Source organism: Neophocaena asiaeorientalis, unplaced genomic scaffold (assembly GCF_003031525.2).
Source record: "Neophocaena asiaeorientalis asiaeorientalis breed wild unplaced genomic scaffold, Neophocaena_asiaeorientalis_V1.1 scaffold82, whole genome shotgun sequence".
In the NCBI taxonomy this organism is placed as follows: domain Eukaryota; kingdom Metazoa; phylum Chordata; class Mammalia; order Artiodactyla; family Phocoenidae; genus Neophocaena; species Neophocaena asiaeorientalis.
The window spans coordinates 7,098,647-7,125,807 of record NW_020173068.1 but is presented as its reverse complement, the minus strand read 5'-3'; the positions used below and the strand labels follow the sequence as shown (position 1 = coordinate 7,125,807).

Here is a 27,161-nt window from a genome sequence, read left to right as displayed (position 1 = left end):
AGTGTGTTTTCCCACCCTAAAAATTTCAGCCCATGGGGCTTCCCTGGTGGCGCAGTGGTTGAGAGTCCGCCTGCCGATGCAGGGGACACGGGTTCGTGCCCCGGTCTGGGAAGATCCCACATGCCGCAGAGTGGCTGGGCCCGTGAGCCATGGCCGCTGAGCCTGTGCGTCTGGAGCCTGTGCTCCGCAATGGGAGAGGCCACAACAGTGAGAGGCCCGCATACCGCAAAAAAAATAAAAAATAAAAATAAAAATTTCAGCCTTAGTTTCTTCATCCTTTTGGGGTTAATGGTAATCCTGGCACTGTTCACTGTAAAGGGATTTTATGAAGAGCTTATAAATCAGTGTTTATGAAAAGGAATTGCAAACTCTTATTTAAATGATAAGCTAACTGTAAAATGCCTGAAGTAGGTTTATTTTGTTACTTTCCTGAGAGGGAGCTCATGTCCTCCAGTTTGGGTCAGCTATTACCAGAATTCGTCTAGTCCGTGGTAGGCAGGGGTACATTTTATCCTTGGAGAGATGAGCATGGGGAGGCTTGGTCCTAGTCCTGTTTTGGAAATTCTCCTTTCATGTGCCCTGTTCTGGCAGGATTTCTAGACTTAGGTACGCTCTTTGCCTTCTACACATGGAGTCTGATATAGATTCCTGACAAACTGTTTTTTTCTTTCTCTAGAGGAACCGGATTAGCATCTCCCAGTGGGTTCCAGTATGCAGCCGATTGCTACTTGTGTCTCATACACAGGGACAGTGGGGCAGGGCTCTGTCTGGTACTTCCCAGGTAAGATTTGTTATTCCTTTGCTTGGTATGAAAAAACCTTAGTGTTTATGTGCAAATGTCATGTATTTATAGATTAGCCAACCAAATTGTGTGATGGAAAAACCTCATGAGACCACTTCTGGGTCTCTGTGGTGCCAGCTCAGGACTGATTCCTACTGTATGGTGTCTAGGGCGTTGCTTCTAAATACCCCAGCAGTGGAACTTAGCCTAGGATACCATGCTACAGTCTGATGATTTTTACTGTTGGGAGTGTTTCCAGATATTCATCTCAGAGTTAACTTTTCTTCAGTTTTCTTTTTGTAGCCACTTTGTGCCGCTTTTATTTGGGGTAAGAAATGTTTCTTCATTTTTTTCCTTTTTATGAACATAAAAATCCAAGGAACAATTATTTCAGGCCTTAGTTTACCACTGATCACATGATTCTTTATAAAGTAGTTTACTTTGGACCCTCCTTGAGAGTTTTTTCTCCTGATTTTTGTTAATTGTACAAATAATTTAGTAATAAAGGAAATAAAAATCACCCATGACTTCAAACCTGAAAACATCTGCTGGTTCTTTTCCAGTCCTTAAGTATGTATGTGTGTACTAATTTTTTCCCTCGGTACCTTAACAAATACCCACAGAATTTTATGTTCTGGTGCTTTTTCACTTATTAGAGCAGACATTATTCACGTTGTTAGATAGATTTCATAATTAATTTTTTAAATGGCTACATGTTATTTATTTAACCTTTGTTTATATTAAAATTATCTACAGATTTTTTGTAGACTTTAATGTGATTACCATTTTATTGTTATATAGTATTTCTTATTTTTAATTATTTATTAAAGATGAACTTCTAGGAGGGTGTACCCTAGGTCAAAGGGTATAAGCAGTTTTCCTCTCCAAAAAGTTGTTTTAATTTATACTGCCACCAGCAAGTTTATATAACTAGTTTTTCATCCTTACCTCCCCTAAATTGGGTGTTTTAAAAAAATTTAAACTAATTGGGTAGAAAATGTTACCTTGTTTTGCTTTGCATTTCTTTATCAGGGTTAAACATTTTTCTGTTTATCAGTTATATTCTGATTTGTAAAAATTACATATTTACAGCATTTCTCTGTTTATCTACTGGGAATTTATTTTCATTACCAATTTATATAAATTCCTTTTATAGCCATTCACTTTCTTTTTCATATTTAATGCAATGAAAAATTATTTTTGATGTATATAATTATATATTATATAATTTAAATAAATAAAATATATTAAAATACTTTAGTAAAATATAGAGTAATTCCCTCCAGCTGGTGTATAAGCCTTGCCCTTCTGAGGACGTCTTATTTTTACCTGTATTTCTTGGGCTTCTCACTAAGTCTGGCACAGAGAAGGCACTAAATGTATGTTGAATGAATGAAGAATATGCTTGTGCAAAAGAGGCATCTACTTTGGGTAGTCATGTAGCTATTTCTTTTCAGAGTTGGGCTAGGTTCTATTTTTATTTCTGTGCACTGGAAAATTTTAGTAGAATTTATCCTATAGTTCTAAATCATTTGTAAATAATGTGTGCAGAGATGGTGGAAGGAGGAACTCATTATATCAATCTCTGAGTTGTGCCTCATTCTTTGAATCAATAAATGTTTATTGGGTACCTAATATATACCAGATACTATATTAGGCTCTGGGATGGCATTATAGAGAAGCATCCATGTAAATAACTTAAAATTGTTTATCTCATGCTGACAAGATTATAAATAAACTGGACATTTTGTCATATTGACGTTACCTCACTGGTACATCTTCCCATCTTTGAGTTCTCCTGGTTGGAAAACTCTGCTTCAGAATGACATCCTTAGGTACATATCTGACAGGGAGGCAGATTTGGCTTAGAATGAGGAAGAACTTTGTGTGAACTAGAATTGTGGTGTAATGAGATGTGTTGGCTGTATTTTAATAAAGTAAATTTACTTTTACTGGAAGTATTCAAGCAATGATTGGAAGGCTATGTTAGGGGCTTGACATAAAAGTATCCTCCATTGGATGAGTGGTAGTATCAGATGATCTCTTAAGGTAATGTCCAATGCTATAATCCTATTATCATTTTCAAAAGACTAGGGACATTGGACTCTAATCTGTCTTTTCTAAGTAACCTCTTGAAGTTCTGTCATACTTTGATGAGTCTACTTAAAAAGTTTTTTTTAGGGCTTCCCTGGTGGCGCAGTGGTTGAGAGTCCGCCTGCCGATGCAGGGGACACAGGTTCGTGCCCCGGTCCAGGAAGATCCCACATGCCGCGGAGCGGCTGGGCCCGTGAACCATGGCCACTGAGCCTGCGCGTCCAGAGCCTGTGCTCTGCAACAGGAGAGGCCACAACAGTGAGAGGCCCGCGTACCTCAAAAAAAAAGAAAGTTTTTAAAAATTTTTGAAATAATTTAAACTTACAGAAAAGTTATAAAAATGGTAGTGTTCCCTTATACCCTTCACCTAGCTTCCTCTAATGTTAGCATCTTATAGCAATTATTGAAACCAGGAAGTGAACATTGATGTGATACTATTAACTAATCTATACACCTTATTCCAATTTTACTTTTTTTCCCCATTAATGTCCTTTTTTTGGTCTCTCAATTGGGGTTCATCTAATATTTTCTTAAAATTAGATTGAGGCTATGCATTTTTGGCAAAAGTGATATTGTTTCCTTCTCAGTGGGTCACATCAGGGGATACATGATGCCAGTTATTACTGGTGATGTTAACTTTGATGACTTGGTTATTAAATTGGTGTCTGTCAGCTTCCTCTACTATAAAGTACTATTTTCTCCTTTGTAATTAGTAGGTGTCTTGTGAGAAGATACTTTGAGATTATGCAAATATCCTGTTTCTCATCATACTTTCTTTTTTTGAAGTTTTTAAAATAATTTTTATTGAAATATAGTTGATTTACAATGTTGTGGGGGTTTTTTTGGTTTTTCTGGCTGCATTGGGTCTTTGTGGTGCACGGGCTTCTCATTTTGGTGGCTTCTCTTGTTGTGGCTCGCAGGCTCTAGAGCCCGGGCTCAGTAGTTGCAGCTCACAGGCTTAGTTGCTCCGCAGCATGTGGGATCTTCCCAGACCAGGGATCGAACCCGTGTCCCCTGCATCGGCAGGCGGATTCTTAACGACTGTGCCACTAGGGAAGCCCCAGGAGGTGGAGTTTTGATAAAAACTTTTATTTCAACTATTTTGTTCCTTTTTTTGCATAAATATAAAAATGTTCCAAAACTTCCAAGATCTTAGAAGATAGTGACTGAAAGGATCAATCAGTGATGTTCATCTTAAAGGATTAAGAAAAGGCCCCGAAACTACAAAAGATGAAGCAGCCTTAGCTGAATAATTTATTACAACAACTTGTAAATGTTTGTGTAAAATGTCTTATAAGGGTTTATTGTTGGGTCTGTGGGCACCCAGGGATGAGGGGTGGGAGCAGGATTTCTTTCTTTTTTAAGGCTGTATAATATTCCATCTAATCTATCTATCTATATCTATATCTATATATCTATGCCACAGTTTCTTTATCCAGTCTTCTGTCAGTGGGCATTTGGGTTACTGCCATATCTTGGCTATTGTGAATAATGCTGCAGTGAACATAAGTGTGCAAGCATCTCTCCAAGATCCTGCTTTGAATTTTTTTGGATATATACCCTGAAGTGGGATTGTGGTATCATGTGGTAATTCTATTTATGGTTCTTGACTGCGACAGTCATTACTATGGTGTTTGTTTGATGGTCATTTTTGAATTCCATCATTTCCTACTACATTTCTTGATTGGAATTCTACTGTAAGGAAGAGCTGTCACTTTCTCTCCATTTATTTATTTATTCGATTGTTTTGTTTGTATCAGTATGAGCTAATGGATATTTATTCTGTGAATTATAATACATTATTCTCATTATTTTGTTGATCAAATTGTTCCATGTTTGGCTGTTGAGAACTCCTTCAAGTTCCTTTCTACGTGCCTTCATTTTTTGAACACTTCCTTGTTTCTTGGCACCACAAGATGTTTCAGGTTCTTTGCTCTAGCCCTAGAGTTAACAGTTTCCCCCCGGGAGCCCTGGTTCCTTTTATTGGAGAATGATATTTGGAATATTTAGAAATTAAGATCTGGGTGCTAAGTGTACATGAGCCAGTGTTGTTGAACTCTACGCACGTTTTTGAAATCAGTTAGATATAGGGCAAAGAAGATAGCTCTGAATACATGTTTTACCCCTTAATGAACTTTACTTCTTTGAGCCTTAGTGTTCTTATTTCTAAAATGGGAAAAAATAGTATCAACTTTTCGAGGTTCTTGTGAGATAACATAAGTAAAACAGCAAGCGTACAGGTGCTGGGCATATGGGAGATCTTCAGTAACTTGTAACTGCTATTTTTGTTGCTATTTATGTTCATGCTACTTGGGTAAATGTTCTCCTCACCTTGTAAATTGAAACTTAAAAAAATTTTTTTTTTTTAATCCTAAAACTACCTTAAGCAAGTTGCACCCTCTCCCTGTGTGTTAGTTTCCTCATCTGTGAAAGGAAAAGGTTGGACTTAGAAGATCTCTGAGATTCCTTTCAGCTCAAGTGTTGTTATTCTAAGTTACTCCTTAGTTCTTCAGTTGCTTTTTCTCCAAGCTAAACAGCTTCAATTTATTTTAACCTTTCCACTAGGACCTTTTATTCATCTCTTTGATCATTCCTGTGGTTCTTTTCTGGACCTTCTCCAGATTGTCCTTCTATTTGGAAAAAAAAAAACCCCACCTAGTTTTTATTGAGTGCCTACTCCATGCCCAGAATGGTGTTGAGCAATGGGACAGAAAATAAAAGAAGTATAAGATAGACTGTCTCCTGGTGGAGCTTATAGCTTTGCTGAAAGGACCAGATACATATAGTGTTGAAGAATTGCTTGAGTCCTGCCCTCCTTTTTCCTTTCCTTTCCTTTCTCTTTTCCTTTCCCTTTTTCTTTCTTTCTTTTTTCTTTCCCTTTCTTTCTTTCTTCTTTCCTTCCTTTCTTTTCTTTCTTTCTTTTTCTTTTCTTTTCTTTCTTTCCTTCCTTCCTTCCTTCTCTTTCTCTTTCTTTCTCTCTTTCTCTCTTTCTGTCTCTTTCCCTCTCTCTCTCTCCCCCTCTCCCTCTCTCTATCAGGGAGGTCTTTTCATTTTTAGAACCTTTTAGGAAGCAAAAAATAAAAGCAAAATCTTAATATGTCTTTTTTAAAAAAAAATAAATTTATTTATTTATTTTCGGCTGTGTTGGGTCTTCATTGCTGCGCACGGGTTTTTCTCTAGTTGTGGCGAGCGGGGGCTACTCTTTGTTGCGGCACGCGGGCTTCTCATTGCAGTGGCTTCTCGTTGCGGAGCATGGACTCTAGGAGCACAGGCTTCAGTAGTTATGGCATGTGGGCTCAGTGGTTGTGGCTTGTGGACTCTAGAGTGCAGGCTCACTAGTTGTGGCACACGGGCTTAGTTGCTTCGTGGCATTCAGGATCTTCCCGGACCAAGGCTTGAACCCATGTCACCTGCATTGGCAGGCGGATTCTTAACCACTGCACCACCAGGGAAGCCCAAGGGAACCTTCTTGTACTGTTGGTGGGAATGTAAATTGATACAGCCACTATGGAGAACAGTATGGAGGTTCCGTAAAAAACTAAAAATAGAACTACTGTATGACCCGGCAATCCCACTACTGGGCATATATGCAGAGAAAACCATAATTCAAAAAGACACATGTACCCCACTGTTCATTGCAGCACTATTTACAATAGCCAAGATATGGAAGCAACCTAAATGTCCATCAACAGAGGAATGCATAAAGAAGATGTGGTATATATATACAACGGCATATTAGCCATAAAAAGGAACAAATTTGGGTCATTTGTAGAGACGTGGATGAACCTAGAGACTGTCATATGGAGTGAAGTAAGAAAGAGAAAAGCAAACATCATATATTAACGCATGTATGTGGAATCTAGAAAAATGGTGTAGATGATCTTATTTGCAAAACAAATAGAGACACAGACGTAGAGAACAAACGTATGGACACCAAGGGGGAAGGGGGGTGGGGTGAACTGGGAGATTGGGACTGACATATATACACTATTGATACTATGTATAAAATAGATAACTAATGAGAACTTACTGTGTAGCTCAGGGAACTCTACTTAGTGCTCTGTGGTGATCTAAATGGGAAGGAAATCCCAAAATGAGGGGATATATGTACATGTATAGCTGATTCACTTTGCCATATAGTAGAAACTTGGTGTCCATACGTTTGTTCTCTACATCTGTCTATTTCTGTTTTGCAGATAAGATCATCTATACCAGTTTTCTAGATTCCACATATATGCATTAATATATGATATTTGTTTTTCTCTTTATGACCTGCTTCACTCTATATGACATTTACTTATTGATGGATATTTAGATTGCTTCCAGTTGGGCTTTTATTGATAGTGCTTTTATGAACATTCTTGTACATGTTTTTTTGTGAATATATGTACACATTTCTGTTGGGATATACACTTAGGAATGAAATTGTTGAATCTTACAGAATGTATACATTCAGCTTCATAGATACTGCCAAATAATTTTCCAAAGTGATTGTACCATTTTACACTACCATCGGCAGAGTATGAGAGTTCTAGTTGCTCTGTATCCTTTCTAGCACTTTGTGTGTGTGTGTGTGTGTGTGTGTGTGTGTGTGTGTGTTTGGTGGGTGGTCTTTAAACATTTTTAAATGTGACATTCGGTTCTCTTTCTTGTATAGGAGTTTTCTTTCTCTTCTCCACAACATTATGAGCTCCATAGGATAGTAATTGTTTTATCTTAAAAACTGGCACAAGGGCTGGCATATTGTGGGTATTTAATAAAGGTTTGATAAATGAAACATGTATGCATGGCATGTGTGTGGATAAGAACAAGAAGGATATAATAAGAAATAACCATACAGGTGGTTGGGTTTGTTCATTCAACAAATGTTTGAGGGTTTCCTGTGTATAATACACTGTACTTGATTCTGGTACTACACCTAGTTCCTACCCTCATGGATATTTTTGGTGGTGGTGATAGAAAATAAGAGTGTGTAATAAATATATAATTGTACATTGTAATGAGTACTATGAGTAAAGTGAACAGGGTACTGCTATGGTAGAGAATAATGGGATGATAAGAAACTATTTTAGATAAAGTGGTCAGAAAAGGCCTCTTTGAAAAAGTGACATTTGAGTATTTTGGGGTATTTTTTCTCTTTCACAGAAAGTTACTTGATATCTTTTTGGTTTAAACAGAGGAAAAATTAATGTTTTTAAAGGTCAAGGGAATCTTTTCAGGGGGCAAGGGCAAGAATGGGTAATACAAAAAAGTAAGGAGCTATAGGGGAAGAAAAAGATCATGACATACACCTTGCTCCAAAGCACAGCTTGTTGAAACTGCTGTTAGTTGTGTTCTTTGAGCCTGTTTAAGTGCTTCATGTTCTAGTGGACCATTACACTGATATATGTGATGTAATGGGAGGTGTTCTGTGTTTAGTCTCTGTGTTACAAAGCCTGCTTGATACCTGTGAATTAAAGCATAAGTGTTCTTGGGACTGACCAGAAGAATCCTGACTAATCTTTTACTATCCTTGTTTGGAAAGAAAAGTAAATAGTAACTCTCCACATTTAGAAATTCTATTTTTTTCCTTCATTAGGATTAAAGAAAAAATCATTTTCATTTCATGTGTCCCATCTCTTGGAATAAGCCAGAATTGAACCCTCCTGCTGCTCCTTTCCCACCCCTTTATATTGTAAAGGAAATAAAACATTACTGAGAGTTTGGAAACTAGATTCTTAAACTCTTCCGTAATTCTACCAGCACAGCAAAATAACTCTTTCATTTCTGTGTGTTCCTTTTTAGACTTGCCCCTATGCATTCATGTGTTTACCTATAATTTTATAAATATTATAAGTGTTTTCATGTTGCTAAAAATAATAATCTCTAATGTAAACTGTGAACTTTAGGTGATAATGTGTCAGTGTAGGTTCATCCATTGTAACAAATGTACCACTCTGTTGGGGGATGTTGATAGTGGAGGATGTTGTGGCTGTGTGGGAGGGGGTATATGGGAGCAGTCTGTACTTTCTGCTCATTTTTGGTGTGAACCTAAAACTGCTTTTAAAAATAAAGCCTATTAAAAATCTGATTATCTGATTTCCCATTGGGTGACTGTGCCTTAATTTAATTAACCACCGCCTTTCTTATTGGACTTATTCCCCAGTTTTCACTCTTGTGAACAATGCTACAATGAGGATCTCTTGCATATTGTTTTTTTCCTTAGGAATTTATTTTCAAAACTATGTTTACTCGTCTTGATTATAATAATACCAACCTGGTAGGATTGTGGTGAGGATTACATAAGGTAATATATGTAAGGCAAATACATAGTGCCTGGCATATAATTTTAACTAATGTCTATTATATTGCCAAAGTGCTTTCAAATGCAGTGTGAACATTGGAGGAAGACAGTTCTGATCTGAACGACAATGATGTTGATAACGATGGTGATGATGAAGACTTTTACTGTTTATTGAGTACCTATTTTGTGAAAGGTACTTTACGTTCTTTTACTTATTCAGATATTCAGCAGATGTTTATTGAGCATGTAGTAGGCAACATTAGGAATTGAGTTAAACAAGCCTAGAAAGATTCTGTATTTTTTACTTTGAAGCAACTCTGATCACATTAACCCTCTAAGTGAATGCTCAGTGTTTTGTTTTTTTTTTTTAAATCCCCCAGTGGCCCCAGATGAGCCAGGCCCTAGCATGTGGTGGATCAGTAGTAGACATTCAGCTGAGTAGGAAGTATCATACCACAAATAAGGTGAGACTTACAAGTTCTTTCTATGTCTATAGCGTGCTTTCACACAAGTGTTCTTACTTGAAATTCAGCAAAATTGTTAGCTGGATGAGGCAAGAAATTTTATCAAATGCAGAAGGTGAGGCTCAGGGAAGTAAAGTGACTTGCCCGAGGTCACATGGATGGGAAGAGACAGACCAACTGAATATTGGAACCTGAGGTGTCTGATCCCGTGTCCTATATTTCTTCCATTGTACTCTCTTGCTTAGAAAACACTTTAGAGAAAAAGTGTCGTAGATTTTTTTATATGTTAAAAATAAAGTAATATTTAACTGATGGAGAATTTCTTATTGGATGTATAGCCTGCCTTCATTTAGAGAGGATTAGCATTAGAATAGGTTTTCCTTTGAATTTAATTGCAAACTACAAAACTTATATCTCCTATAGTCATTAATAAAAAATAAAAGAGTTTAAAAACATTTATTCAGTGCATGCTTTGATTGATTATGACTTTGAATGACTTTTGACTGCTTTCAGACAGTATTTTTCTTTCCTTTTCCTATAATGTCAATAAACGTAGAGCATGTTTCTCAGAATTGTTCTTTGGGAGGTGGGGGTCAAGATTTCTTTTTTAAAGTACTCTTTTCCATAGAACTTTTATTCTGATACCCCAAATCTATCATTTCCTAGACATGGGTTCATAGACATATGGTCAGTGAGGTACGTATGTCTGCTCTGGAATTTAGAGGACACCTATTAGGGTTCCAGATGTGTTTGTACTGAGTGATAAGGTACCCAGAAAAATGAGAATGAAAAATTCTAGGTTAAAAAAAAAAAAAATCTAAGCAATAAAAAATGCCCTTAGACCCTAGTGAGAAATAAAAGCATTCTTTTAAAAAAATTTTTTGCAACTAATTTTGGTTTCCTTCTTTTTGAATAAATAGCTTTCTTCTACCAAGGATTCCCCACAGCCTGTTGAGGAGAAGGTTGGTGCCTTCACAAAGATAATAGAAGCCATGGGATTCACAGGACCTTTGAAATACAGTAAATGGGTAAAGTCTTTTAAGTTGTTTTCATTTTTCTTCTTGAGCTTTGTGCTTTCTGCTCTTCACAGAAGAATTTTTTAAAGCTTCTGCTTTGCTTTTTGTGAAATACTTATATTATTTTGAGAGCTTCAAAATATGTTGTTGTCCCCTTGACCCCCGTTCCAAGTCAGGTCTATACAGCATGTGGGGCTGAAATAGTCCCTCTACTCCCTTAACCTGATTCCTTAGAAGTATCTCAGTAGCAGGCAATCCAATAACACTGGTCTTTCCAGGTCTTTGCTACATGTTATGCCATGTAGATGAGTTCTCAGAAGTTAGATGGGCCAAATGTTTTGATGGGCACTGCTCTTACGGAAACACTCTCTGTAATTCATAAGTGATTTTCCCTAGGTCATTGTAATGACTTCCTTTAAAATTTTACTAATAAGCATTTTTAAAATTAATCAATTCTATGATTTATTGTAATTCATATTATGAGGGCTGTTTGCTAACTGTGTCATTCCTAATCAGGTCTTGGCCTAGCATGTTATCTGTTTTATGGTACTTGCTATAAATGAATGAATGTCCCCTCTACATCAGGTGCTACTGCCCCTGGACTTTTATAGTAATGCCTCTAACCAATTAAAATAATAAAACACAAGTCATTGGGTTTTTCTCAGCCCAGTTATCTCCTAGTACTACTGTTTCTCTCTACAGTTATGGCAAGAGTGCCTTTTAATACTTTTCAAGGTTGGTAGAATGTTGGATAAGCCTAATCAGTCATAAGTTATATATTAAAGCAAACCAACACAAAGCAGTAGGGAAGACTTTTCTAGAAAACATCATAACTTTGCCCCAAATGACTAAATTATTCCAGTTATACCATTTTAACAAGTTGGAGTAAAATTAGAATTTCAATTTTATTGTGAACTTTACTTTTAGTTTCTTCTTATAATATCTGGCTCTCTTCCTAACAATTCTCACTGTAGCAAATATAGGCTTCTCTCTATAATCTCCATTTTACATAAATTGAACAGTGATTCCACAAGCATTTTGTTTGTAAGGGGCTTTGAAAAGTATAGAAGATAGCACACACATAACTAGGTTATAATGATGTCCTTGAGACCCTAAGGTTATGAAGTGTCTTCTTAATCATTAATGAAATATTAGTTATGCTCATTAAAGTTATATTTTTTTACATCATAATTCTTGACAAGTGATAATCACTGGTATATTTGGTAATATTATTAACCAGGATCTTTTCCTTTATTAAAAAAATATTTGCGATAATACATTTGGATTGAAAAACTTAAAATGTGTGTTTTGTTTGAAAGTAAGAAATTAAAAGAAAAGGGAAATGAGAGCAGAAAGAAAGAAAGAAAAGAGAAAAAATTTACTGTTTTATTCATTTCTTGATGGTTGAGTTCCACTTGGTTGCTTCCATATGCTTTGTCTTGTCCGTATTTTTATGATTCCAGGGGCAAAGTTGGCTACCATTTGGAGGATTACTAACTCATCAGGAAAATTTCTTCACTGTTTAAGTTAGTCTCTGATTTTTCTTGGTTCCCTTGTGACCTCAACTAAGTCCCTAATATTTGCATTTAAAAACTCTTTTGTGATGTGGCAGTGTCTACTTCCTGTAACCTTCATTTTTTTAATTTGTAACATCAAAACATCAAAGTATGACATTCTGGTATATTTTGGGTGGGAAGATGTAGGTATAATTTTCCATATTGAAGGATTGAGAGCCCTTTTCAGCAAATGTTGACTCAGAAATCTGTGGCAGACACGTGTATTGGGTTGCACTGGCAAGAATCTTTGAATTTTGTGTTTTCTCATGTCTTTCATTAGGGAGTAAAATGTCTGCTTCTCTCTGCATCAGCAGTATCAGCCAGCTTTCCTCTATCTTTTTATGTAATGTTTTCATGTGTAGTTCCATTTTTCTTCTAGATCCATATTTAGGAATTTAAATGTGGCTTTTCCTTACCTATTTGATTATCCTGAAATAACCATTCTTTTTCATTATCTTTATGGAGCAATATCAGATAAGATAAGGATAGCATTTAACAGATTGAGCCACATGTCATTGAATAGGCGGTTTTCAGATTAGCATTAAGCCAAAAAGTTATTCCTGTTCTGAAGGACACTGACAAACTGGAATGCATTCAGAAGTGGGCAGTGAGCCTTGTGAAGGCTTCAGAAACTGTTGAATGCAGAGTGGTTGAAGGAAATAGGGATACTTTGCCTGGAAAAGAGAAGACATAATGGTTCTTCTCAGGTGTTTGAGGGGCAAATGTAAAAAAAATGGAGACTTAATCTGAGGTATTCCAGTGTGCATATAATGTTTACTGAATGTTACATGAAGCAGATTTATGTTCAATATAACAAAACTTTAGCAAGAGTTGTCCTCCAGGGGGATAGGTAGCCTCACAAGGTCATTGGACTTGTTTGAACAGGGGCCCAGATAGTTGACTATGAATCAAGAATGCTGTAGAAGGAATTCCAGTACAGAATAGAAAGTTCAAATGACTTCAAAGCCCCTTCCAACTCTCACACAGTTGTTTTAGTGTAAGCCTTTTACTAGATTCGTTTTTTTATCTTGTAGGATGGTACAAAATGCATCAGTTAGTGGGAGAGCTGATTTTCATTTCCTAAACCTGTCTTAGGTGCTTGTGTTTTAGTCAAGTAGACTGATGAAATCTTCCAAAGTTAGAATGAAGTCATCTGAGGACCAGAACAATTTGTATTGACTGGATGGAAATTTAGTCCACCTACTTCTTTAACTTATATTAATGCATGAATCTTGAAGAGGTTCTTTCCCCGAGTTGTTATTTCCAGTCCCTGTGTGATGGTCTTAAGGGACTTGCTTTAGAGATTTGTCCAGGAAAATGGCTCACCCAAGTATAAAGGTTTGGCCTCGCTGCAGGAAAAGTGAGGAACTGTAAAGTGCTCCTGATTGCTGCAGTATGAGCACTGTATACATACACTGGCCAGTCTGGTGAGGTCTTCATTATTTGTAATGAATGCTTGCTTCATGAACATGTTGTGGGGAAAAACCTCTTTCTCGTGGAACGATTTGGGCCTTGGAGGCAAGTGTGCTTTTCCTTAGGCAGAGTGATTAATTATGAACCAGAATCAGAAGGAAACTGCCGAATTAAAAAAAAATCAAGACACAGGCCATTAGGAATTTTACTTAAAATTATAAATGTATTGATAGTTGAACTAGGCCTTAAGTTCCATGAAAAGAGTTTTTAACTGCTTTGTTTACTGCTGTATTCCTAGTGTCCAAATCAGTTTTAGGCACTGAGTTCGGTGCTCAATAAATTATTTGTTGACTGGAACAAAAGCTTATAGATGTCCTAAACTCTCTGTTTCAAGGATAGGAATAGGCCTGTCAAGGCCAAAGCATTAGGATAACGATATCATTAGGATATCATTAGTTTGGTGATGGTACAAACCAGTGCTTCCCAAAATGTGTTCTATGTCACGTACTTCCCAGAACCTCAGGTGTTAAAAAGTTAAACATGCTTCTTTTTTAGACTGCTGATACGGTGAATTACACTTATTGATTTGTGAATGTTGAATCAACTTGGCATTCCTGGGATAAATCCCAGTTGATCAGGATATGATCTCCTTTTAAAATATTGATGTTAGTATTTTGTTAAGGAGTTTTGGATCTATGCTTATGAAGGCTATGGTTTTGTAGTTTTGTTTTCTTCTGGTGACTGGTTTTGACACCAGGGTAATGTTGGCTCATAGAATGAGCTGGGAAGTGTTCTTTCCTCTTTTTTTCTGGAAGAGTTTGTGTAGATTTGGTATCATTTCTTTAGATAGTCAATAGAATTCTCGCTGGGAAGTGTTCTTTCCTCTTTTTTTCTGGAAGAGTTTGTGTAGATTTGGTATCATTTCTTTAGATAGTCAATAGAATTCTCTAGTGATGCCATCAAGCCTGGAGTTTTCTTTGGGGAAAGGTTTTTAGCCACAAATCCAATTTTTAAAATAGAGATAGGACTATTCATGTTATTTATTTATTCTAGTGAGCTTTGGTAGTTTGTATCTTTCAATGAATTTGTCCATTTCATCTGAGTAGTCACATTTATTGGCCTAAAGTTGTTCAAAATATTCCCTTATTATCCTATTAATATCTTTAGGATATGTAGTGATGTTCCTCTCCTCTCTGATTCCTGATGTTGGTAACTTGTATCTTCTCTGTTTTTCCTTTTTTTCCCCCCTAGATCAGTTCTACTAAATTTTTGTCAATTTTATTGATATTTTCAGAGAACCAGCTTTGGCCTCTTTTGATTTTCTGTGTTATTTTTCTGTCTTCAATTTCACTGATTTCTGCTCTTATCTTTATATATCATTCTTTCTGCTTGCTTTTAGGTTTAATTTGCTCTTTCTTTTTTAGTGTCTCACCATTTGTTTAAATGTGGACTTCCAATGCTGATTTACTGCTCATATAAGTATATCTGATTTCCATTTGTTATATGTTCTGTTCTGTTTTCCCCCATATGAACTTTAGACTAAAATCATTGAAAACTTAGCAAATGAAAAAATCTTAATTGCAATCAAAGACATAATACTTTAATTTATTATAGATATTTCTGCCCATCAGAAACTGAAATATGAATATTATATAGTATTGGATATAGTATATCCTTGGTGACTTTGAACCTTAATAACCAAACAGCTTTGCTAAAATTCTAGGTTGGTTTTTCTTCAGTTGCTATGCCATTCTCTTTGCATATACATATTTTTTAGTCTGTGTGTATTTGAGTAATTTTCTCTGTCATTTTAAGGAGAAATAAGCTTCTACGAGCCTTTTGTTGATGGACTAATTTAATTGTATCCTGAAGGAAATATTTTGAAAGCGCTTAGAAATTCTTCTTTTAGCACTGAGTTGGTCTTCAGACCTACAGTTCAACCCTTACAAGAATTTATTTTTCATTTTTAGGTTTTTGTGAAGGCATAATGTACATACAGTAAAATATACGAATCTTAAGTATACAGCTCAGTGAATAAATTAAAACCACCACCCAGATCAAGATTCTAAGAGAATTCTTAGTGCTTTGGGGAACAGTAAAAGGTTGATCCTTTTACTATATTTTACATTCATTAGAAACTCTTATTTATAAACATAGTATTCTGTTAATCAGCAAACTATAAAACTAGGGAAAACATTAAAAAAAGTGACCCCCTCCCTTCAGGGAAAAAAAAGACAGAATAGTTAATAGGGCTTCTGAGGAAAGATCAAAGGATGGAGGGTTTTGTTTGTTTGATTTTGGTCAGGAGAATGGGTAATTTTTTTAATATAAAGGGTTTCAGATTATAAAGAATTAATGTGGATGGTTCTGAATGGTGGTTTAGAGGCTGAAACGTGGTGAAATGGGTTTGAATTAAAGGAGAGAGTTCGTCTAAATATTGGAAAAACCTTTTTGACATTTTGATGCCAAAATCGTAAAATTGTGTGAAGTCTGTGAATGGCTAGAGACAGGTTTGGACCCATCCTTCTAGTTGAAAAGCATATAAGATTCTGTGACCTACATCTAATGGCACTAGAACATTCACTTGGTCATGTCTTGAGTTTGGTTTTATTTTCTTTGTCTAGAAGATTAAGATTGCGGCCCTGCGCATGTATACTAGCTGTGTGGAGAAAACTGACTTCGAGGAATTCTTTCGAAGTAAGTTACTATTTTTGATAGTTGTGAAAAGGAAAATAAATCTACTTTTCATTTTTATGATTGTGTCTTGGTAGGATCGGGTTTTTTTTTAAGTTACTAGTAAAACAGTTTTTCCTGAACAAAATGTATAATAAAAGCTGCTTATTTTTCTCTTTTAATAGAATAAACAAAGGCCAAAAGAACCCTATAAATAAGACATTTTAACAAGTTTGAAAAAAGACCTAAAAATTTGTCCAGTACTTTGACATCATCATTCCCCCTTGTCCACACATGCATCTTTTTACATAAGAGTGTACTCAGCGTAAACACATCCTGTTTTACGTTCTGGATGTTTTACTCAGTATTTTTGACATGAACTTCTGCCCAATCATTCCTCTTTTATTTCTAGTTTATAATTGTTTTAGTTAACCCTGGAATATGCCTCATGATTTTTCTTCTTTCTGTAGAAGGACTGTTGAGTCAAAAGGCACATATAATTTTATTTTTATCCCATTGATAAATTGCTTTCCAAAAGTGTTTTACTGGTTTATATCATCATCACTAGCAGTTGATTATATCAATACAGTATTCATTTTGTTAATGTAAACTGTTGTAGTTATAAACATGTCATTTAAAGCAGATACTTATAAAGTCATTGGGAAAGTTTAAGCTGTTTCCAGTTCCACAGATTTTGGAAGGAAATGTGTTCTCTGCACATCTGTGGTAACAGTCATTATCCTCAAAGCAACGAACACTTAACTAAATATACTTGATATTTTTCATGGACAGCCAATAATTATATATAATTACGTTAACAACAATGAAGAAAGAGATGAAGTTTTGATTATTTAATAACTATTTTGTTTTTTTTAAATTAAATGCAAGTTTTGTCATTTTTACTATTTCAGCAGATTGGTACAATATTTCATTGGAAACTTAAAATACTGTGCTGAGTTGTAATCCTAATTTAGTATCCACCTTCCTTCCATTTCTTATTTACTCATAGTCAGGAAAGAAAACTTTCCTCCTTCTTTTTTAATCTCTAACAATTTCTTACTTTAGGAGAAATTAGTCTGAAAGGAGAAAATAATCTTTCTCTACCTGATGAAGAGACTATTAATATTAGAAGCTGGATTTTTCTTAAGTGGTTTCTTGAATCCATGTGCTCAAGTATTTTTCATCAGATCTTTTTAAAACCTCATCCTACACATCTATTTAATATTAAATAACTCATAAACTTTTTATAATTATTTTGAAAGGATGTTTACTAGCTATCTTTGTTTAGCTAATCCTCATTATTGAAGATTCTTGAATAATGAGACTATTATTACATCTTTAAATTAATATATCATGCTTCAATTTATAATCTGTTGTAAACTACTTATAAAAATAAAAGTTCATTAAAATTATTAACTATTATATTTTAATAATTCACACTTACATGGTATGCTTTTACTTTTGTCTCATTTAGGAATTACAAAACATGTGAGACCGGAAGGGCTTGTATTCTTATTTTCATTTTTCTTTTGTTTTCATAAACAACTGAAACTTATAAAAAGGCTAAGTGATTTGCCCAAGGTTGCTTAGTCAAGCCTTGATCCTGTGTCATCTGTCTTAAAATCCAGGAATTTTTCTACTATAACATATTGCCTGTGAATGAAAATAACTGCAAAATAGAAATTGTAATCCATTTTAATATTTTTGTGTTTTATAATTTTTTGTATTTTACAGTTTTTTTTTTACTTAAAATTTTTAAATTTATTATTATTTTTGGCTGCGTTGGGTCTTCGTTGCTGCACACAGGCTTTCTCTAGCTGTGGCGAGTGGGGGCTACTCTTCGTTGTGGCACGCAGCCTTCTCATTGTGGTGGCTTCTCTTGTTGTGGAGCACGGGCTCTAGGCGCGTGGGCTTCAGTAGTTGTGGCACGCAGGCTCAGTAGTTGTAGCATGCGAGCTCTAGAGCGCAGGCTCAGTAGTTATGGTGCACGGGCTTAGTTGCTCCATGGCATGTGGGATCTTCTTGGACCAGGGCTCGAACCTGTGTCCCCTGCATTGGCAGGCGGATTCTTAACCACTGCGCCACCAGGGAAGCCCTATTTTATAGTTTTTAAATGAGACCTACCTCTGTGAGATGTTCTGTTAGTATTGTGAGCTGATGTTTATGTATATTAGAGTGTGTACATCTCAGTGAGCTTTGTCCTAGCCTTGCCCTTTGAAGTAGTTATCTGATGTCACATTTTTCAGTGACACCACTCTTACTTCAGGTTTTCTAAGACTCACTTTGAGAATTACCTTTTAGACCTATATCATGTTCCTTTGTGTTATGCTCCATTGTGGTCCATCTTTGTCATTTGTGGTTAGATTAAATTTCAGAATCAAACCAAAGTGGTTCCAAACTGTGGCCAGTGAATAAAAAAGGGAGCAAGTCTGAAAAGTACCATTTAGAGGCAGATAAAGAATATCTGTAAAATAATGAGCCTGACTTTCTTGCACCTTGGATTCTAAAGAGTAGGCCAGACAGGTTTGGGGTAAAAGAAGAGAATGTGTATAGATATATTGCTTTCTAAGATTACATCTTTAAAGTGGCTATTGCTCCCTTGGATTTTTGGTCTTTTAGGGCTTGACTTTTAGAGTCCTGAGAATTCAGTAGCTTTTTAAAAGGATAGAGAGTCCCAGGTAGCTGGTCAGTGTCATTCTCACTCTTCCAACAAAAGTGAGACCAGTTATATTTTATGAAGATTGAGTTTCTTTACTCAGTAAACAATATGCCTATCAGCCTCTTGGACAGGCCCTCACAAAATGCCAAAGTTATAGATACTCTGTCATCTCAGAGCCAAAGTGTTCAGACGTCTTGATCCAGAGACCTAGATATTGGGGATTCTGACTGGTGAGATACCTTAAGAGCCAACTCTTGTTTCCAAGATGTTCTGATGATGTCATTGTGTCATAAATGAGTGTACCTCTGTGAGCACACAGTGTTTGCTAACTGGTCTTTTGGAGATCATTTCTGTTATGAAGAGCACTTAGGGGCAGAGGCGTCCAGCCAATCAGTAAAGCTTGTGTTTAATACCACACTGTTGTCTGCAGACTGCTTTGTTTTTAGCCCTTAAGAGTTCATACTTTGGAGAGGAGGCTCCTTAGTGAATAAATTTTGAGTTAATAAAATTGAGGTTCTACCTTTCTTTCTGCTACTAATACTCAGGTATCAAATATATCAATTTTGTGTAAGTATATGATAAATATATTTTTTAAAACTTGAAGAAAAAAAAGATTGAGGTTCATCATTTTATTGATGCAGTCTTAAATAGTGAGTTTTTTCAAAGATAATTTAAACCCTAGTGTTTAAACAATTAACTAAAAATCAATAGTGAATATTTATTGAATACCTATTAAATACTAACTACTTTGTTAAATGTTCTACAGGCCTTATCTCATTTAATCCTCACAAGAATCCTGTAAGGTAGGTTCTCTTGTTTTCCCATTTTTACAGAGAAGAAAACTGAGGCACTGAGAGGTAAAGTAACTTTGCCCAGAGTCATATACCAAGTAAGAGGTAGAGTTAAGGTTTTTTTTTGTTTGTTTGTTTTTGCGGTACGCAGGCCTCTCACTGTTGTGGCCTCTCCTGTTGCGGAGCACAGGCTCCGGATGCGCAGGCTCAGCGGCCATGGCTCACGGGCCCAGCTGCTCCGCGGCATGTGGGATTTTCCCAGACTGGGGCACGAACCCGTGTCCCCTGCATCAGCAGGCGGATTCCCAACCACTGCGCCACCAGGGAAGCCCTAGAGTTAAGGTTTTGAATCAGGATATCTGACCCTGGTGTCTGCGTTAAACAAACAACTATGTTAATACTGCTGCTCCATAATAGTAATGAATTATTTAATTTTATCCAACTTGATGTTGAGGAGGAAAGTACCTAGCCTCAGAAAATAGTGCACTGAGTGTGTACTGGAGCAAGAGTGTGATCATGGCAAGACCCTATAGCAGGTTTTAACTTTGAAGTGTTTAAAGACATTTCATGAAGCTAAAGAGTCTGCTGTGTTGTTGAGTTGCTCACAGTCAAACTTTCAGCGGTCTTGTTTTTTAGGGCTTTACCCCGTGGGTTTCTGTTCTGACCCCAGTGGGTACAGGGAGTCAGTCATATGCCAGCTTTTTTCCCATCCTCAGCCCTGAGCTGACCCCCAGAGGGAAAATTGTGACCCAAGTCCAGTTGCTGGCCTGTCTGTCTGTCTGTGCTTTCCAGCCGAAGAACTGATTCCCTCTTTGAGAAAATTGGAAAGGCTCCTGGAGGCTGCTGGGAAGCTTTGATGTAGAGGTAGCAACTGAACAGATTGTCCTTTAGAAGCAGCCAAATTTCATTTTCCAGATTGAAAGACAGACTTCCAAGAAAACTTTTCTTTTTAATGTTTTGTTCTAGCATCCAAAAAAGACCCAACTTTAGATCCGGGCTTGAGAGTTTCTCATGGCTATTCTTGTTCTAGGTGGAGGGTGGTTGGCCCACTCTCAGATGGCATGTGTCTTAATAGCTGAATGGCTAGCCAGGCTAGCCTTCACCTCCCTCCTGCTGGGCTCCAAGAGGAAGTCCACTTGACAGCTGCTGGGCACCTCCCAGTAAGCTCACCAGCATATTTTGGTGTCATTTTGTGACAGACCTGGACTGAAATCCCAGCCCAGCCACTAGCTTGTTAATATTGTGGCTGCCTGCATGTTACTTAGTCTTTTCGAGCCCTGTTTCTTTATCTCTAGAATGAGGCTTATAATGCCTTCCCTCAGGGTTAAAGTGAGGATTAAGTGAGATAATGTATTGACATGACTAACGGTGGACCTGACAGGAAGTATGGACCCTTAGTGAATGTTAGTTTCTGATACTAGTATTAGAGAGGCAGTTAGCGATTAAGCCAACAGTGTATGGAATCAAGCAGATCTGAATTTGATCCCAGATATCTCATTTCATAGCTGTGTGACCTTGGGCAATTGTCATGGTCTCTCTAAGTCAGTTTTCTCACCTGTCAAATGCGGATAATATCAATACCCACCTCTTAGGAATGTTAGGAGGAGTCATTGAACTAATGCTTGTAAGGTACCTATTATTTCTGACACATAGTAAGCACACAATGAATTACAGCTCTTTATTATTATTGGCGTTGTTAGTGTACCTCACAGGGGTCCTGCTCTGTGTTTTCTATCTTAGTGGCCCCTATTTGTTATCATTTAGTACATTGTATACTTCGTTTGCTGAAAGGCAGAAGATACTACTTCCTTCTTGAGTCATTACTCCAAAGGACAGATTCTACTCTAAGGGTCCAAGTTTCCCACTGATTCTCTTATTTATTGATATAAATTTATTTGTTTTTATTTATTTTTGGCTGCGTTGGGTTTTCACTGTTGCACGCGGGCTTTCTCTAGTTGTGGCGAGCGGGGGCCACTCTTCATTGTGGTGCGTGGGCTTCTCATTGCGGTGGCTTCTCTTGTTGTGGAGCACGGGCTCTAGGCTCGCAGGCTTCAGTAGTTGCGGCATGCGGGCTCAGTAGTTGTGGCTCGCGGGCTCTAGAGTGCAGGCTCAGTAGTTGTGGTGCATGGGCTTAGTTGCTCCGTGGCATGTGGGATCTTCCCGGACCAGGGCTCGAACCCATGTCCCCTGCATTGGCAGGCGGATTCCTAACCACTGCACCACCAGGGAAGCCCTCTCTTTTTTCTTTATCCTCTTGCTCCAGCTTTTCTCCCTGCCGTGTAATAAAGAGGGCATATTCTGAGGGGGACCCCTCATCCAGCCAGAGGCATTTCTTAGAGATCTGAGAATTGAGACGCTTGGATGTCTAAGCCCTGAGCTGAATTTTGGTTTCTTAAACCGAGGAGAAACGCTACCAGGTTTGTCATTCCTGGGGGTGATGAACAACCTTTCATTAGATATTATCTGCTTTCTTATTCAATTGTAACTCCCTAGAGTCCTGCTTCTTTCTTCTGATCATTTATTTTGGTTGAATCATTTAGCATACCCACTGGGTCACCTTAGAGAAAGAAAACAGGAAAGGGAGATGGACAAGAAGAACTTAGATTTCTCAGCAGGGCTCAAGTGAAAAAAAGCCTCTAGTTAAGTGGGGTAGGTAAGGTGGTGTCTGCCTATCTTTCCAGAAGAATTGGAGACCAGGAGGGGAAAATAACATTGAATCAGAGTTGGAAGGAATTATAAAGATCGTCCAGGCCACATTATACAAAGTGAGAAAACTGAGGCTCAGAGAAGAGAAGTGACTTTCCCAAGTCCACACAGCAAGGTGGTAACAGGGCTGTAACTAGAAGCCTGTTTGTCTGACTGCATTCAGTGCTTTATCAACCCATGGGCTTGCCTTGTGGTTCCATTGGCCTCCTCTGTGATAGCATAATGAGAGAGCACTGTGATTACCATATATTTTAGTTGAACAAATTCCTACCGATATTTCAAATATAGTCCATATGCCTCTTCTAAACCTTCACATATTTATACTTTATTGTTATTTTCTAGGGTGTCAGATGCCTGATACATTCAATTCATGGTTTCTTATAACTCTACTTCATGTCTGGTAAGTGAGCAATTTAAGTGAAGTCACCAAATGTTTTTTTTTTTTTTTAAAACACTGCTGACTTGTTAAGGTATAGCCTTCAGCAGGGCTGATTATATGAAATCGCAGTTGTTCAGGCATTAAAAGCTGTTCCTTTCATTTTAATAACTGGTGTCTTGTAGCACATTTTTTTATTAAAGGTCAAAGCATAGTCCCAGAAAGAAACTAATATTTGTAGGATTTTCTCAAAGAACACCTAACCCAGTGAACAATGCTATCAGTATCTGTAAGAGACCCTATGAGCTTGGGTGGAAAGTTCTTTCCCTTCGCTGTTTTAGGAAAGTTCACATTTACGTAAAAGTGGTTTGAATTGTGAGCATCCGTGGTCATTTTCATTGCTGGTCATCAGAAACCTATAACAAATTATAGCACTGACATTTACGCCTGTACCTCTAAAATGTGCATACAGGTTAGATTCATGCCAGTTTCGTTGCATGTAAAAATATTTAACACCTTAAACAGTGTATTTTTTCTTCAGCTGCAAATTAAGTAGCCAAAAAAATCAATTTTTCATCTAATGTTACACAGTATTAAAGGTCAGAAGGATATAGGAGAGACGTTGAAGTGGGGGCTGGGGACTATTTATTGAACTGCCAGATCTTGGGAAAGTAAATTCTGGAGAACTAAGTTTACTACTTTGACCGTAGTATCTGAGGAACGTGGGGAATGGTTGCCCTGTCAAAAGGACCCTTGTTTGAGACTGCCTTCAGCTGAGCTTTGCATCACAGGACTGACTACTATATAAAGACTTTTTGGTTTTGATCACCTCTGAAATATTTCTTCTGAACTCACATAGTCAGTGAGATTGGCTAAGGGGCCTAAGGTGGCAGTTCATGTTGTTTTTTCCTAAGCCGGTAGTTTGTTGAGTGTACACTGTGTCCTGGGCAGTTAGTAAGCTGTCAGGAGGCTCACAGTCTAGTGAGGGAGATAAGACATATATAATAGTCAGTTATAAATTGGACTGGCTAAGTTCTATAATAAATCTGAGTAAGTAGTGCCTGTAGGATCACAGAGGAAGCTGCAACTATCAAAACCCTTGAAATGTGCCATGTCTTTTAGTCAGGCAGCTAAGAAGGCCAACCACCTTCTGTCTGAATGGCGATGGTTAGGAAAAGGTTCAGGGAGGGCAGCTGGATGTACTGAGAGGAAAACTACTTTTTCAAGAGGAGAGGATTGCAGAGGTGGCCCTGTGGAATTACTCACTGGAAAGGTGGGAGGGATGAGAGGAGGCTAGGCTGTTCCCAGAGGAGCTCAAAGATAATATTCAGAGTCAGAATGAAAGACTCTTTATTGCGCAATAGCCAGAGGTATCAGAGTGTTAGAGGGAGTGGATGGCAAAATAAAAAATATAATCCTTGTGACCACATCCCAACATCAATACCTGACTACTAGCAGCTGGGAGAACCTTGAAACTACTTGTAGTTCTTTCCAGTTAGCCACCATTTCCAAATGTGCCTGCTGAGCCTTCCTTGCTGAGGTTGGTTTAATTTCTCAGAGGAGTGGGGAGGGAGGCCTGTCTATGCTTGGTGTCCCCTCCAACCTTCCTCCTTGGTTCTCATGATCTGCGGGCTTCGGTGGGATGAATCAGCAAACTCGTATTGTGTTAAGGACTGGGGGGCACTGGAGAGTAGGATATGACATGGTGTGTACCTTCAAGAAAATTAGTCGAGTGGAAAACAGGCACAGTACAATTGCCTGTAATGGATGGCAATGAAAAAAGTGCTGTGCCCAAGGCATAAGCAGATACTATGGAAGGATAAGGAGGTGTGACTAAATCCAAATTTGGTGGATGAGGGAGTATGTATTGGATAAAGAGTTGCTCTGTGGTAGAGGTGACATTTGAGATGTACCATGAAGGGTGAGTAGAATTTCTGTCAGAGAAAAGGGCATTTGAGTTGAGGGAATTATTAGGAGCAAAACATAGAACATGTACAAGAACATGGAGTATTTGAGGGCAGCCAAGTTGTCTGAAGCACTCAGGGCTGGTTTGTGGAGGAATGTAGTGGAAAGGGTCACCAGGAAGTTACTTTAGTGTCCAATTGTGCTATGATCCTCCAAGAAGAATTGGGGAAACTCTCTTCCAGGGGATAGGATTCTTAGAGGGAATAAGGGATCCACCCCGAGTCTGCAGAAAAGCTATGCTCTTCTAAGTCCTGTTTTCTTAGCCCGAAGCTCCAGGAGGGTAACTGAGGGATCACCAAATCCAGTATTACAGGGCTCAGTGGACTTGCTAGGGATGTGCAGGGTTGAAATACCTCCTGTGGGTGGTAGTGTGAGGGAGAGGTGGGGAGGCTTAGAAAGCAGTCATAAAAGTAGAATCCCCGCCCCCCACCGTGAAAAAAAAAAAAACCCACAAAACTAGAATACCCTGGCAGTGGACTTTACAGAAAGCTTGCTTAGGTTCCCAAGGGTGATGACTCCCTGTTGGTTCTCAGAATAGAGACAGGATTTCTCATATCCTGTTAGTTCCCTGGAAGAGGTGTTGATGTTTCCCTTATCCTGTCTGCTTTCTCTGGTTCCCAAGTTTTTATGTGAGTTGGGATTTAGGACTGGGACCCCTCCAGTTCCTAGAAGGCCCTTATCAGTTGTGTATTCTTGTGAGCTTGCAGCTTCGGCGGCTATGGGTCCTGTGTCTTTGCTGAACAAGATTAGTATTCACCATGGCTACTGAGAAAATGCTGAGAGAGGTTGCTGTGTGGGGTTTCCAGCATTCCCATGTGGACTTGATAAAAGCCAGCCTCCTCCTTTGTTCCCTGTCTGGGACAGTGGCATTGTGATCCATTCAGGTACCCACACCAGAAACCTGGGAAGCCTCCTTGACTTTTCCCTCACTCCCTTCATCTGGTCAGGCACCAGTTTCACCCTCTGAAACTTTTTTGACCATGACCCATAGCAACAAATGCATTTTACCTTGCAATCCAGAACACACACATGCATCTGACACAAAAGTTTTATAAAACTTATCCTTACAATGTCAGATGATCTCTGATATTTTCTACTCCATTTGAATTCATTTAAAACAGAAATTCAAGATGTCACCCGCTAAATTGATTTCACTGGGTTACAAGTAACAGTACCTGAAAACTGGTGTTTGGTCTCCAGCTTCCCTCTTCCTGTGCCATCGGTCTTCTCAATACAAATTGGATTAGTATACACACACTCTCTCCTTAATATTCTCCATTGTTCTCAGGATAAAGTATGTTTCCTAGCATGGCATTCATATCCCACCAAACATGCCACCTTTACCACTCTCATCTGGTGCCGTTCTAGGTACCACTACCACCGTCACTCCCTCCCCTGCAAGAAAAAATTAAACTATGTAATAGCAATTTCAGGTCTTCTGCACAAAGCTTTCTTCTGCCTAGAAAGTCCTTCTCCTTCCTCTCCACCTGACAAACGCCTATTTTTTGTTCAATATCCAACTCAGATATCTCTGCTTTGAAGCCTTCCCTTCCCTCTGAAGGCAGAGTTAGTTCCTCTTCTGAGTTCCTTTAATATTTTTGATACCTCTCTTGTAGCACTCGTCACATAACATTTTTATATTTTATCGTATATGTATCAATCTTCCTTGTGGATGGTGAATTTATTGAGGCCAAGAATTATATTTATTTTCCTTTCGGAGAGATATGAAAATGAGGTATTTCTTCAGCTCAATAAATGTTGATTAAATAATTTATGGCCTCAGATCTGACTTGGCTCCTATGGCAGTTGGAAGGTTCGGGGCCACTGCCTGTTAGTGGCAAAAGCTCTGCACCTACTTAAGTTTCCCTGGGGGGTGAGATATATGTAGGTAGAATTTATGTTGGTGTTCTAAGTATTAATAGATTTGCAGAGACCCCCATTTTAAAATTTGTCATGAACACTAGTACGTTATAGATACAGAAATTAATTTTAGAAAATGGAATGGAACAAATAAAATTAGAATATGCCTATGATGGAGGTAGAGTGGAGAGGAAAATGCAGTTTGTATTTTTAAAAATTATTTTAAAGTCAGGTATATCATAAATATAATAACTACTGGGTCCCTTACAGTACTATTTTAAAAATTATTTACTTATATTATCTCACACATTCTTATAACTGCTTTATTCCTGTTTACATGAGAGATCAAAGACTGAGAGCCGTCAGAGAGCTTGGCCACAGAGCTAGTTAGTGCATGGTAGAGAGGAAATTCCAGTATGGGTCTGGCTAACTTCGAGTTGCTTTAGGTTGCTTTCCTCATTGGTAACTAAAACTACTGACGTATCTAATTAAATAATTATTTATTAGTATGAATAATATTTAAT

The 27,161-nt window shown here is 37.7% G+C and overlaps 1 protein-coding gene across 2 annotated transcripts in view; it reads left to right on the top strand.

Moving 5' to 3' along the window:
- The window catches only part of UQCC1 (ubiquinol-cytochrome c reductase complex assembly factor 1), a 90,927-nt gene that overhangs the window by 11,088 nt on the left and 52,678 nt on the right, over window positions 1–27,161 (top strand). For both annotated transcript variants that reach the window (XM_024743203.1, XM_024743202.1), the window contains exons 2-6: window positions 677–781; window positions 9,539–9,622; window positions 10,543–10,650; window positions 16,232–16,304; window positions 22,779–22,836. In XM_024743203.1, coding sequence (XP_024598971.1) covers window positions 677–781; window positions 9,539–9,622; window positions 10,543–10,650; window positions 16,232–16,304; window positions 22,779–22,836 — 428 coding nt within the window. The remainder of the gene's footprint in view (window positions 1–676; window positions 782–9,538; window positions 9,623–10,542; window positions 10,651–16,231; window positions 16,305–22,778; window positions 22,837–27,161) is intronic.